This window comes from Etheostoma cragini, chromosome 4 (assembly GCF_013103735.1).
Source record: "Etheostoma cragini isolate CJK2018 chromosome 4, CSU_Ecrag_1.0, whole genome shotgun sequence".
In the NCBI taxonomy this organism is placed as follows: domain Eukaryota; kingdom Metazoa; phylum Chordata; class Actinopteri; order Perciformes; family Percidae; genus Etheostoma; species Etheostoma cragini.
In genome coordinates, this window is record NC_048410.1 from 15,087,417 (window position 1) to 15,102,009 (window position 14,593).

Here is a 14,593-nt window from a genome sequence, read left to right on the forward strand (position 1 = left end):
TGCAACTTCCTGTAGTCAAAATCAAATCAGTAGTTTTGTTTATTATGTGTTATTTATTTTTTTTAATTATGATTAAGTGTATTTAAAAAATACACATATCGTTAAAAATAATCTTGAGGGTGATATACAAAATAAGTAACAATAATATATTTTTCGCACGTGTGTCCAAAAAATCCCAACTTTTCTCCTAAACTGCTCCACAGTGCTTTCTGAACGTGCCATAATCATGTACTATTAATAATAATAATAATAACAATAATACATAATTAAATCAGGGCATTTTTAATGCCACCCAAATATACAAACAGTACTAGACATGTAAAGTGTATACATAATATTTAAAACCCAGCAGTTTCTTTTAGGTTAAAGGCCTAGTAATTCGGACATGAAATGTTGGACATGAAGTGTTGCGAACATTAAGAGTTTTTTTTTGCTTGGCTTTTCACAACACCGGAACTTAGTTTGAGCTACCTCTACGGGGACGGTGTTTATGGTAACACTGGAAAATTAGAAATTAGCAACATTTATCCGTTCATTTAGCTACACAGTACTGTGCGAATTCATTTATCGGCCGTTGTGTGCACAGCGAGGTTTCTTGAAGAATACAGTGAAGCCGCATACACGGTAAGATCAAACAACGAGCCGATGTTTAAGTTCCACTGGCGCGTCTTACCTTAACGACAATGTTAGCCTGTTTCTAATTCAGGCTAGCGTTAGCTACGTCAACGTTACACCTGAACAATATAAGATTGTTATCTTGCTGCGACAGCCGACAAGACAGTATATTTTCCTCCAGCCCAAGTTTCATAAAGCCACCCTGTTTTGCTGCCACTAACGGACAATGAACAGTTCAACAATTACGTGGTTGTACCGTTTGAATTTGCGTTTATTGTTGTGTAATTGGCATAGTGGTCTGCTGGCTCAGTCTGAGAAACAATAGTATGTATGTGCATTAAGTTAGGTAGCCCATTAAGCCAACTAACCACAGCTGTTTGATGTTAACGTTAATTAACAAAAATAACAACATGATAATAGATAGGATGCATGGGTAGCTTTGTGCTAACGTTACTTAGCTACCTGCCTACACCCTCGATTCAAAAGCCTTTGGGTGAAATCATTTCACGTCACTTGTAATGCAATTTTAACATTTACAGTCGAATCTTGATCTATGTATGACCTCCCAGATAAATAAATAAAAATAGGAAACACATGGACTCACATTACTGGCATTAGGTGTTGGATATACTAATGTAAACATACTGTATTGGGAATTTAGGATTCTTCTAATAATATCCTAATTTGGATAAACCAAATTTTCCGTATATTCTGGCCAAAACTAGCAAGGACTCAGGAGCATAGGTGAGAAACACCAGGTTAAAAACACCACGTGGTTGTTGATGTTTTGTTGATTCTTTTTCTTTATATATTAGCAACACCAGCATCCAGGTAGCCTTCCATCATCTCAGGAATATTTGAAAGGATTTAGTGTTTCCGGTCCCTGTCAGATTCTGAAACACTTGTCCATGCATGTGTTATCAGCAGATTGGATTCATGTTCTTGTTTAGAAGTCTTTTACGAATAGTGTTGCCCTCCGTGGTTGGGGTCAGGGCTTGATTTAGAAGAAAGTTAGCATGAATAAACATGTAACATAAATTAACGGGGAAACAAACTTTGACACAACTGAAATTTGAAAAAAAATGAAATAAACTTTAGACTTCCTCTCGCAGTTGTGTCAATATCTCATTCAAAATGTTGACCCTTACCCTTAAGGGCCAATTAATTCAGTCATATCCACCCAGTTCTCCAACAGCTTTGTTGGAGAACAGAAGTGACTTTAAGATTTTGGTCCTGTTATTCAAATCTCCAAATGATCTGGCCCCAGATTATATATCAACCGTGTTTGAGGTCTACCAATCCAAGAGGTTTGCCAGGTCACAGATCAGTTGTTGCTTTCAAATTTCATGAGTGCATTTAAGTTGTGCAGATTTACAGTATACATATTAATACATTGGGGAGTTTCTTCCCTCGCTGTGTATGTGTGTTTGTGTGTGTGTTTGTGTATGTGTACACATTTGTCTATCTATTTTGTAACTTTTTTCCCTAAATCAAACTTAGTCTAATGGCTAAAGAATTACTGTTAACTAGTTAATAGATGGACAGACAGTTGATTAACAGTAAAACTATTTCATCAATTAAAAGTACTGAATATTTTGGTCGTAAATGTCATTTTCAGATAACTATGTTTAACTTTTGTAATGTTAAAATGTGATGTCTTTTATTATTTTAGAGCTCCTGATGAAGGTGTGTAGGTAATAGTTTGACGCCATGTCTGAAGAGGCAATTTCCGAAAGTGACCTGGAGCCCAGTCTTAACAGTGAAGAAGAGTATTCGGAAAATGAGGAAGAGGAGGACAATGAGGATGTGAAGGAAGATGAGGATGAAAATGATGGAGACGATGAAGAAGATGATAGTGGTGAGTGACAAATGAACTTCTCTTGTGCCTCTTATTACTCTAATGCATTCACAGAAAATGCTAAAGAAAGAGAATCCATATGTGCTTGTTAACTAGTCTTTGAAGGCATCAGCTGAACTACTGTCTGTTCTCTCTCTCAAGAACGGCCCGGGAGTGCCCAGGGCAGGACGGAAATAGCTCAGGATGGCCGGGACTCCTCTTCAGCTACCTCTGGAGAGCCGTCCTCAGAGCCTCCGTCTGAGCCCGGGTCCCGCCCGTCCTCCAGACCCCCTTCTCGCTCTCAATCTCCAACCAGCCCAGAAAACTCAAGCCAGAGCAAGCCACCTTCCAGCAAAACAAAGAAACATAAAGCCTCTAAATTAACCAAATCTTCTAAGTCTTCAAAAGGCTCCAAGCTATCTAAGCCTGCACACATGAGGAAGAATATCAGGTAAATGTATCTTGATATTGCTCCTCTGGTATATTACATAATATTTTTCCGGTCTTATGTAAACTGAACCTTTTGCCTATGCTAACAGAAAGCTGCTGAAAGAGGATCAACTGGAGGCGGGGACCAAAGCTGCTCAACAGGAGGAGATGGACAGGCGGAAGCGCCTGGAGCAGCAGAGGAAGGACTTCCCTACACCAGCCTCGACTGTCCCAGACTCTCAGCTAGGTGACTGTCCGCCTCTATCAGTGAAGCTGCACCTTCCAGTCATGCTTAAAGTTTGACATTTCTTTTGTGTACTTTCTATCTTATTTTCCAATACCTTCCCATCTCTCCAAAAGTCGACACTGCTTCAGTTTTAGAAGTATCTCACCTGGTCCCTGCTCTCCTGAGCAAGCAGGATGTGATCTGTCTGGACAGCAGTGGTGATGAAGATGAAAAGGTGGACCACAAGCTGCCTTCACTTGCCATTCGAGATGGTAAGATATATGATACTTCTAACTTTGATGCTCTCCCCCTGAGATTCTCCATACTTTGTATACATTGGCAAGCTCTCACACAGTGTTCACTTCTCCTATGATGTCTCAGATATAATTGAGCTTAGTTCTGGGGACGAGGACGCCCTGCAAATAAGCAGCGAGTCTGCTGATGACGATGCTGATGGCACCGCCTCCTCAGAGGAGAGCAGCGGGGCACACATCAACGACGCCATGAATCTGCCTGATGCCCAGGGTCGAGTGCTGGTTAATATCAGTCACCCTGCAGAGGAGAAAGACATTTACCTCGCTCCACAGCTAGCCAAGGCCGTCAAACCTCACCAGGTACACCCACCGTCTCCCTTTCTCTTGAACTCTCAAACCATAAATGCTCAGTAACGGAAACCCACAGTACAGCGTATTTTCTCTCAAACATTTGTCTCATTATTTGTAAGATTGGGGGAATCCGGTTTCTCTATGATAACCTCATTGAGTCTCTGGAGAGGTATAAGACCAGCAGTGGCTTTGGCTGCATCCTCGCTCACAGCATGGGGCTGGGCAAGACACTGCAGGTCATTTCCTTCACTGACATCCTACTAAAGAATACTGAGGCTCACACTGTGCTGGCCATTGTTCCTGTGAGTAATCAAAGTGTATATTATGAAATGATGGAGAGTACACATTCATGTTACCTAAAGTTACTATCTTATTTTGATTAAATTAACCTCCCAAATCTTTGTTTCCTTTTGTGAAAAGGTGAACACACTTCAGAACTGGCTGACAGAGTTTAACCTCTGGCTTCCACCACAAGAAGCCCTTTCCCCGGACACTGACCCTGCAATTCTCACCGGCCGCACATTCAAAGTTCACATCCTCAACGATGAGCATAAGTATGTAACATGCCATGTTGTGTGCCAGATTAAGCATTCAGTGTCAAACATTTGAGCTGTTAATCACATTGACTGTGTGACCTGCAGGACGACGCTGGCCAGGGCCAAAGTTGTGGAGCACTGGTCCAGAGATGGAGGGGTGTTGCTGATGGGTTATGAGATGTACCGCCTACTGTCCATGAAGAAAAGCTTTGTGATGGGCAAGAAGAGGAAATCAAAGAAGCCCGCAGGACCAATCATCATTGACCTGGACGAAGAAGATAGACAGCAGGAACTCATGAAAGGTCAGCAAAAGTCATACGTTTAAGGGAGCAGTGCCCTAAACAAAGTTGTCTCTGTGCCATTAAAAACTCAAACGAGGCGCCTGGGCAGCTCGTCTGGTAGAGCAGGTGCCTATACGCAGAGGCTCAGTCCTCGACGCAGTGACCGCAGGTTGGAATTGCTACATGTCATTCCCCCACTCTCTCCCCTTTCATATCCTAAATAAAGGCATTACATGTATATTACTTTTCTTACTTTCTCTTGTTAGGTATTGAAAGGGCCATAGCGCGGCCGGGCCCAGATGTGGTGATATGTGACGAGGGTCATCGTATTAAAAACTACCATGCCAGCACATCCCAGGCTCTGAAAAACATCCGCTCCCGACGCAGAGTAGTCCTGACCGGCTACCCGCTGCAGAACAACCTAATTGAATACTGGTGTATGGTGGACTTTGTTAGGCCCGACTTTTTAGGCACACGCCAGGAGTTCAGCAACATGTTTGAGCGGCCCATTCTGAACGGGCAGTGCGTGGACAGCACACCTCAAGATGTCCGCTTGATGCGCTACCGCAGCCATGTGCTGCACAGCCTGCTGGAAGGGTTTGTCCAGAGGTAAACTTTCTGTCAGTGTTGGATTTAGAAATTTGATATCATGATGAAAAAGCATGGTAGCATGGATGATGCTTACCTGTCAGTGTTCTCTGTGGTGCTTTTTGGGGCTTACAGACGAGGTCATGATGTGCTGCGAGACCAGCTCCCCTCCAAGGAGGAGCACGTGATCTTGGTGCGACTCTCTCCCATTCAGAGGGCGCTGTATACCGAGTTTATGAAACGCTTTCGAGAAGCAGGGAACAGTGGCTGGCTGGGTCTAAACCCACTCAAAGCCTTCTGTGTCTGCTGCAAGGTGAGACTGTTTTTCTTGCTGTTAGGTAGAAACCTCTTGGACTGCAGGGTCAACCCAACCTGTTTTCCAGAGATACATTACTGAGGAATCAGATTAATGTTTGATCAGGGAAGCCTCCTTTTTCATTTTTTTCTGGATCCCTCCAGATCTGGAATCACCCAGACGTCCTTTATGAAGCCTTGCAGAAGGAGAATCAGGCAAACGAGCAGGACCTGGACCTCGATGACATTACTTCAACCAGTAACCCCCGCTGCCCTGCACCAGGTTCTGGCCTCAAAGCCAAAGTGACCGACTCCAGCAACAGCAAAGGCAACAACACCCTGCCTCCACTCAATCACTCTCAGGAAAGAACCAATCAAGTCATCACGTATGAATGGGTATGTCATGACAGTCCATATGAAGCAAATGTTTTTTTTTGCGGCTTAGTTTTACATAACAAATACAGGTAAAATAGTATACTTGTTTTATTTCAGACTTGAAGCACCAAATGACTAAAGTTTTACATATTTAAATATCCTTTTTCGTTTAGTGCTGATATGTTCACTATACCAGCATGTAGGGCCTTATCTTGCACTTGGTGCAGCACAGCGCAAAAGCAAAGCCTGACGCCAAAGTCTTTGCTAGTTTAAGATTGACGCCGTTTGAATAGTGAATGCACCTGCGCCCGTCTGTGCGCCCATGGGCGTGCTGTTCTTATGGGGAGGTGTGTTCAGGTGCGTTCTTGCCGTATTGCTATCTTGAGACAGTGGAAAGTGATCGTGCCATTGACCAACAAAAACCTGGTCTAACATCAACAATGCAGAATTTCATTGTTGTTTTAACAGCGCATTAGTAAAATGTGCATGCAAATGTGCATGTTACGCCAAAACGCACATATGATTAATTAAGACACAACTGTTTTGAGCCATGCGCTCGGCGCACAGACCCTTTTTTTTCTGCCGTTAAACTAGTAAAAGTGGATTTGTACACGCCCTTAAACCCACCTGCGCCAGACGCTTCACGCCGTGCACTTAGATTGTTAAAATAGGGCCTGTAATTATTTTTGTCATGTCGGTATAGGGGTCTGTTTCGTTCCACCAGGCCTGAAGTTGCGCTGCCTTTTATTTAAATTAAAATTTAATTGACATTTTTTCTTTATTCCACATTCTATGTTTCAGGCAAAGGGCATAATGTCTAACTACAGCACAGGAGTTCTGGAGAACTCTGCCAAGATGATTCTGCTCTTTCATTTGATTGATGACAGTGTAGGAAGGAGAGACAAGATTTTGGTCTTTAGGTAAGTCCACACATATTGCGTTAAGCACAAATCCACCGATAAGCGGATTAGAAAGGAGGTAGACAGACTTTGTATTTCTGCTAATTACTCACTTATTTGGAGCTTTCAGAGCTTTTTACAAACTGTAGGAAATTTATATTTTAATCCTCCTACATCTCATGAGGGGTTTGTGCTTCTCTTTCAAGTTGGTCTTGTAAGCAGGAATTTTACATTTAACCAAAATCATAACCTTTAATGAAACAAAATGCATTGTTAATTGTAGCCATTCATGTGCGTACAGCAGTACTGTCTGTGACTATTAAAAAACAACAACATTTTGACGGATTAATTGTAAGTCTAAACTTTGAGTATACCTGTCCCCCACAAAACTGCAGTCACTTAAACTCAGGTTTATTTCATGATAATGTTAAATTATTTCATGCCATAGTGCACTTACCTTTCTTACCCCTTATTATTTGTTTCTGCTCTGTACCCACTAGTCAAAGTTTGTCCACCCTGACCGTCATTGAGGACTTCTTATCAAAGAGAGCTATGCCGAAAGGCATCGCCTCCTCTGACGCCCAGAGCCAAAACTGGGTTCGCAACCTCAATTACTACAGTGAGTCATCCGATCTGGGCTCGCTCTTCTCTCTCTTCCAACCCAGCAGCTCTGCAGAAATTGTTGTCACCACCACTGTAGCTACAAAGTTGTGATTATGATGTTATGTCACTCTAGGTGACAAGTGTTTTTTATATATATATATATATATATATATATATATATATATATATATATACACACACACACACACCTTTTATTGCTCTGCCAGGATGAAAAAAGACTTCTTCAAGAAGAACTAATAGAAATATCCATCAATAAAAATATCTCAGCTTTATCTTGTCTTAAGTATTCAATGAAAAATATTACCATGATACACTGTGAGGTAAAGTGCATTCAGGTGCTTCAGTGATGAGAGATGATGTACGTCTCTCTACAGGACTGGATGGGAGTACTTCTGCCTCAGAAAGAGAGCGACTTATAAATCAGTTTAATGACCCAGAAAACAACACAACTTGGGTCTTTCTCCTGTCAACAAGGTATGTGTCTCTGCTCTCTAATTTCTACCAATTGTCACACTTCCTGGGAACACTGGCAGAATAATTTGCTGTGTTCTTTTTTAGAGCGGGCTGCTTGGGGGTAAATCTGATTGGGGCCAACCGTGTCGTTGTGTTTGATGCCTCCTGGAACCCATGCCATGATGCTCAGGCGGTGTGTAGGGTGTACCGCTATGGTCAAAGGAAACCCTGCTACATTTACCGCCTTGTCTGTGATTTCACCTTGGAGAAGAAGATCTATGACAGACAGGTCTCCAAACAGGGCATGTCTGGTAAGAGATTAGAACATGTGAACCTTGTGTTTGTTAGACATTGCATTTATATTGAATTTGCACAATCCCTTTTTTATTATCCAATCAGTACTATAGGGGTTTGTTTCGTAAAGCAGACAGACCCAACTATTACTATTTACATGTTAATGTGTAGTCAATATCAGTTGAAGTTGGTATTTTACTTTAATTAATGGTTTCACTAGTAATTCTTGAATAAATATTGATATAATTGTGTCAGTGGACTGTTATTAAGTCCTTATCCAAGTACTATTAGCACAAACTTAACCGGATCAAATGTAGGCAGTAATTAACACCTACCTAAATAATATCAAGTCTTATGATGTTGTGCCTGTGTGTTTGTTTAAAGACCGTGTGGTTGATGACCTGAACCCAGTGCTGAACTTCACTCGTAAGGAAGTGGAGTCGTTGCTGCATTTTGTGGAAGAGGAACCTGACAAAATCTCTCTGGAATCCAAGGAGGAATTTGAAATAGTGATGCATACAGCTTGTCAGCTTTATCCACACCTCATCACCAAGGTACAGTTGCATGATTACTTGAAGCAAGCCAAGACTAGATGCAAATAAGGCCGTTTTTGTGGTTTGATTTTTTTTTTTTCAATTTAGCTATTTGAAAACTTAACCCTAACAGTGGCACAAGTATTGGCTTTCTGGTGAATACTACTGAGACTGTTTTGATGCTCCAGTGTGTTTTTAGTACATGTTCTAATGTCCAGGTTGGCCATTGGTTTGTGCTGCAGAAACACAAACTTCTGAATGCCTCAGTACTTACTGAAAGAAACAAGACTCCATACACACAGAAATTCTAGTAACCATTACATTTCCCCAGCTTACCTAGTAAAACTAAAATGTTATCTGAATAAGGTTGAAGTCTGTCTGTGGGTAAATAAATAAGATCAACCTGCTTCTTGCTTGGCCGATCTGACAATTGATCTGCAATTAAATGTCCCTCTTTCTATTTGGCTCCATAGCAACCTTTTCATCACGAGTCTCTGCTGGTGGACCGGAAGGAGTCAAAACTGACCAAAGCGGAGAAGAGAGCCGCCAAGAAGAGCTATGAGGATGAGAAACGAGCCTCGGTGCCCTACTCTCGCCCATCATATGCCCCCTATTACCCAACCAGTGATCAGACACTCACAAACATACCAGCATTTAACCAACGTGGCTGGTGGGTTTCAGACCGCATGTTTAGGCTTGCCCTGCCTCTGGGTATCTCGTTTAATTGTCTGCAGGGTGGCGAACAGTTGCTTATGGTTTGTTTTACTGTATCCAGTTAGCCCTTTTCCTTAACAGCTCAGCTCAACAGCTAGAGCCACAAACTAACCAGCAGTGTTTCCAGATATTCTGTGATGCAATGCGCTACTTTATTAATTTATGCTTACCTCCACCAAAAACTGAAAATGACGGTCTACCTTGCTTACTGGCAAAAGCACAGGTCCAAAAATAAAATCATCAAATTTGTTGGTTTGTTTGACGTTGTAGCTCTACATAAATTTCTCTTCTTTTTTTTAAAAATATATTTCCCATCCTACTTGAAACGCCTGTTATGTGTGTATGTGTGTGATCGTCTCATGAGTTCCGCCCTCAAAATTTCAGGCGTCCCATGGCACGACCAGATGACAAACCTGTGGCGAGTGTCAGGCCCATCCAGTCAACCCCGATACCCATGATGCCTCGCCAGGTCGGCATGGGCATGGCTGGCTCTGCCGGCAGCCTGCCTGTCAACTTCCTGCAGAAAGCTGGAGTTTACGTACAGCGGATCGTCACTACAACTGGTAATGTTTAATATTTGTGAATGCTTAAATCCATAAAAATATACAGACTCTGCAATGTTTTATTTTGAATTGACCATCAAATCTTTAAGATGAAAAAGGCAGAGGTGGAAAGAGTACTAGAATATTGTTCTCAAGTAAAAGTACCTATTAACCTATCTGAAAAATGTCCCATGTAAAAGTAAGAAGTAGAAAAAAAAAACTGTAAAACTGAGCAGGGGGATCTTTCCCATGGTGTTAAAATAGGACAAGGGGTCATAAACCCAAAACTATTTTATTTTTAAGTAAAGATAAATCTTTACAATTGGCAATTTGCTATGAGTCATGAAAACTTCATTTGATATACCAATGCACAAATACCAAAACATGCTCCTCAGATTAGATGTGGAGTTATTGAATGCTGCTAGTTCAGTCACCTTTGGCAGGCACATCTGGCGTTGCATGTTGATACTCTTGGCCCTCTTGAAGTTAAATGAAAAACAGTTTTTCGGGGCCGTCTCTAGCTCACCCAGTAAGAGTGTGCGCCCCATGTAGCCCATCTCTCTCCCACCTTTCCTGTCTATCCACTGTCACTCTGAATTAAAAGGGAAAAGCCCCAAAGAAATAATCTTTAAAAAAAGAAGAACCGTCTTTCATGTGGCCAAGGGTTTTTCATTGTTTTGGGCCGCAGAATTTGAAGTTTTAGCTAGCATTTCCACTGAAACAGTTTCTGAATCGTCATTGCTTAGCAGATCCACCTACATCTTTTTTTTTTTTTTTTTTTTTTTTTTTTTTTTTTTTTTTTTCTTCCTTACGGTTTTCGTTAGTCAATGGAATTGGTAATGTAAATCAAGTACGGGCGGCCAGATAGCTCAGTTGGTAGAGCAGCCGTCCATGTACAGAGGTTTACACCGGGGCTTGACTCTGACCTGCGGCTCTTTATTGCATGTGATTCTCCCTCTCTCTCCCCTTTCATATCTTCAGCTGTCCTGTCAAAAATAAAGACTGAAAATGCCCAGAAATATCTTTAAAAAATTTAATAAAGTACATTTTATATTACCGATTTTAAAAACAACTTAAAAAATACACAACAAAACTACTCAATTCAGTATTGTGAGTAAATGTATTTTGTTACTTTCCATCTCTTGAAAAATTTAAAATGTCTCTGAAATGTAGTGAGCAGACATCTGCCATTTTGTCCGGATCTACAGATATTGTAATCCCAGGAGCCAACAGCACAACAGATGTTCAAGCTCGAATTAGTGCAGGAGAGAGCATCCATGTTATCAGAGGATCAAAAGGTAGTTGCAACAATGCAATAATTGCTCTCTAGCTACAAAGCATTTGAAGTCACTTCCTCATCACTTGATGTTTTCTCCACCGCAGGTACCTACATTAGGACAAATGATGGAAGGATTTTTGCTATTCGTTCTGGAAAGATCAGTAGGCCACCAGTCGGGGGCTCTGCAACTGCAAGAGGTACAAACACGTCTTCATTAATCTTGGTTCCTGCTGCATAGACGCATTACAGCTTTGCTAACAACTCGTACAATGTTGGCCGGTGTTCTTTTACACATGCAGTTCATCTTACTTTTCACGAGAAGTACTATACAACCTGTTACAACAGTGGTATACTGTCTTCTCTGGCTCTGCAGGAAACTTTTAAGAAGTCTGATTAAATAACTTGGATGATGACATAAAGGTCATCTCAGTTTTGGTTGAGAGAGTAACAGAAAACCCGCCTTACAAACTGGAGATGTGGTTTTAAAGGCCTTCTAGGAGGTGTGGGGGTCTGATGAAAGACGTGATTAAGTTGGAGGTATTTGGGGGCTGGATCTTTACTCTGGACTTAAAGAAGGAAACAATGAGGAATCACTGCTAATCATTTTTGCAGGGATTTGGTCATTTTCTTTTTAATATTATTTGTACACATTTGGCTACACCATTTTATTTCCAGGATTGACCTTTCAAGAATAGATTATTCAGAGGCAGAAACACTTTACGTGTCTCCTGACATTATGACTGCATTTCTCTCTCCAAAGAAACATACCTACGCACATGCACACAGTGTGTGTGCGTGCGTGCGTGCGTGCGTGCATGCGCGTGTGTGCGTGCGTGTGCGTGCGTGCGTGCGTGCGTGCGTGCGTGCGTGCGTGTGTGTGTGTGTGTGTGTGTGTGTGTGTGTGTGTTTGTGTGTGTGTGTGTGTTTGTGTGTGTGTGTGTGTGTGTTGCTTTCTAGTCATATTATTGCATATTATTCTCCTCCACAGACACCCATGGTTCCCTACTCCACCCACTCAGTAATGGCTGTTCATCACCTGTGGATCAACAGCAGGGCTCCCCCAACGGGGAGCAGCAGCCCTCCTCTCCCTTAAACTCTGAGATTCTCAGAGAGTTCAGCCGCTACGCTGCATCCACAAGTGATGTCACCGCGGGCATGGGGAATGAGTTGCCGTCACCGTCAGAAATGTTGGCTGTACCAGCAGGAGATGAAGGCAGTACGCAAAACAATCAGACTGCTGACCTCAGTAGGCAACTCAGTGAAGACCTCTTGAGCTCAGCTTTAGAGATGCGAGGCAGCAAGCGCAGGAGTACTGAAAGCCATGGCAACACACAAATAGGAGGAAAACGCACTTCGGCTGCAACACGTTTCCCTGGACTGTCAATGGGCTCCAGTGGGCTCAGTTTTCCCCCTGTGGGTCTGAACACGACCTCACTACTGGGGAACCTAGGTCACATAAATCATCCACTTCTGATGGACGGTAGTGGTGGATCCTCATTCCTTCAGACACCAAGACAAACACTGGCTGACCTACAGACCATGTTCCCCTCCGCAGGCTCGGACCTACTGAGACAGTCTGCAACAGGACACCTTTCCACCCCCTCTTCGTCCTCTCTGTCCGCTGTTTTTTCCTCTGCTTCCACCACCATCCCCATGTCATCTGCACCCTCTGCAGCAACTTCTTCCTCCCTGGCGTCAGGTTCACTGCCTTCGTACTTGATGACTCCCAACATGGCTGGCCTGCTTTCGTCTGGCTTCCCTCTTGATTACAGTCCGTCGCTGCTCTCTGAGCCGAGGATGTTCCCCACCTCCCTCCTCTCTGGGTCAGGGGGATTCCCAACGCCTAACTCCAACACTACTGCATCCAGTTTCCTCTCCCATTTCAACAATCCCACTTCAAGTCTGTTAGGGGCAGCTCTGACCCAACCGGACATGCATCAGAGTACGGAGAACGGCGGCAGTAGTTCTGATGATGATGTAATAGAGGTGACAGGACAGTAGAGACTCAAGTCCTGGAGAGGCAGTTTCACACATAACTTACATTAGGGACGGGAATGATTACGCATTTACTAAATCAACTAAATTGATTCTGTTACAGTATCTACCCTAACCGAAGGCCAGATGCATTGTTATATTCTTATTGTTTGAGTGCATCAGAATAAATGCGAGTAGGGAAAGAGAAACAAGGGAAAATTCTACAATGATGAAGTGGCTTGTCATCTTAATTTTTTTTAAATCAATTTTAATCCTGAACACATACTGTGAAGTTGGAAAAGGTTGTGATAAGTTAAATGTGTTTCGGCCTTGCTGTTAGACTAGCTATTAAAACAGTTCATATCATTCACATGTTTACCAGTGAAATTAACTGTGTTCCCATTCCTAATGTTCTCATTAAACTACATACACACACACACGCACACACACACACACACACACACAGACTCTCACTCTCACCTGCAACTGAGAGAATCAACTAGTACCTTAATGACTGCACACAGTCAGAGTAACAAATCGTTATGCTGAATATCTTATAGTCGTTCAGCTGGAGCATCGGAGCAGTAGGAACAGATCATTGTTGTTTGGGGACCAGCTGACATTTTTGGGGTCTTTTTAACCTCGGCATCTCCTGCTACACTTTAAAACAAGGCCTCACCGTGCTGTTAATTTTCTTTCTACCTGAATGCAGATGGAATAATGTGAGGAAACACTGCTTAATGTTCGATTTTCTCATGATGTATTACTGTGGAACAGTCTAGTGCGAACCAAAATTTGATGTTTCCTTAGTACTCACCTGCTGAACACAAATAAACAATTTTTATTTCAGCACTGTTCTAGTAAACAATACTGGTAAGCCACACAGTCCAATAACCAACTCACAGCGCCTACAGAACGTTGTTAAAATCCACCAGACAAAATATTTCGAGAAAATTCTTCGAGGCTTACCTTTAAAAACAGAATCTTAGGCTTTCAGAGCATATTTTAGTCTTTAGCAATTTGATAGACATTGTAGCATCCCCTGTTGAAAGGATATTATGTGTTATACTATAACTGAACATGTTGATACTTTGTAAATAGCAGTCATTATCATTGTTTATATTGCAATACTGTGCAGTGTGTAGATTTTGTTTGTAGAAAGATGGTTTATTATTACAGTGACTATCATGATGATAAACGTGCTCTTGCATTGATGCTGGGGAAACAAATGTATGTTCAACTTCATAATTTCTCTTCTCCCCCCCCCCCCCCCAAAAAATGAATGTACTTTCCTAGCCTTTCATAAAACGGGCTGGGACATGGATTCGGACTGTGTTCTTTAATTTTTCGCCTTAAATAACACAAAGGGGTCTTCATTCTTAGCATTTCTCTTAGTACATCCCTTTTACAAATCAGTTGGAACTACTGAGTATTTAGACAGACAGTGTCAAACTCAAAACACAAGCGTTGGGCAGATTCAGTCTGAAAGCTAAAA

At 42.1% G+C, this 14,593-nt stretch overlaps 1 protein-coding gene across 1 annotated transcript; it reads left to right on the plus strand.

The window, feature by feature from the left end:
* The first annotated feature begins 441 nt into the window (after positions 1 to 441).
* Positions 442 to 13,125, plus strand: rad54l2 (RAD54 like 2). Its single transcript, XM_034869782.1, has 22 exons — positions 442 to 624; positions 2,288 to 2,473; positions 2,615 to 2,903; positions 2,992 to 3,128; positions 3,242 to 3,379; positions 3,489 to 3,721; positions 3,832 to 4,014; positions 4,133 to 4,266; positions 4,354 to 4,550; positions 4,796 to 5,138; positions 5,253 to 5,430; positions 5,577 to 5,807; positions 6,588 to 6,706; positions 7,186 to 7,304; positions 7,684 to 7,783; positions 7,868 to 8,073; positions 8,441 to 8,610; positions 9,063 to 9,259; positions 9,688 to 9,866; positions 11,054 to 11,143; positions 11,229 to 11,321; positions 12,113 to 13,125. Exons 2-22 carry the CDS (start codon positions 2,326 to 2,328, stop codon positions 13,123 to 13,125), a joined length of 4,497 nt encoding a protein of 1,498 aa, XP_034725673.1. The 5' UTR covers positions 442 to 624; positions 2,288 to 2,325.
* Positions 13,126 to 14,593: the final 1,468 nt, after the last annotated feature.

Coding starts and splice junctions, on each gene's coding strand:
- rad54l2 (XM_034869782.1), top strand. CDS start 2,326: ATGTCTGAAGAGGCAATTTCCGAAAGTGACCTGGAGCCCAGTCTTAAC. Junction 3,722..3,831: donor AGGCCGTCAAACCTCACCAG/GTACACCCACCG, acceptor ATTATTTGTAAG/ATTGGGGGAATCCGGTTTCT. Junction 5,431..5,576: donor CCTTCTGTGTCTGCTGCAAG/GTGAGACTGTTT, acceptor GGATCCCTCCAG/ATCTGGAATCACCCAGACGT.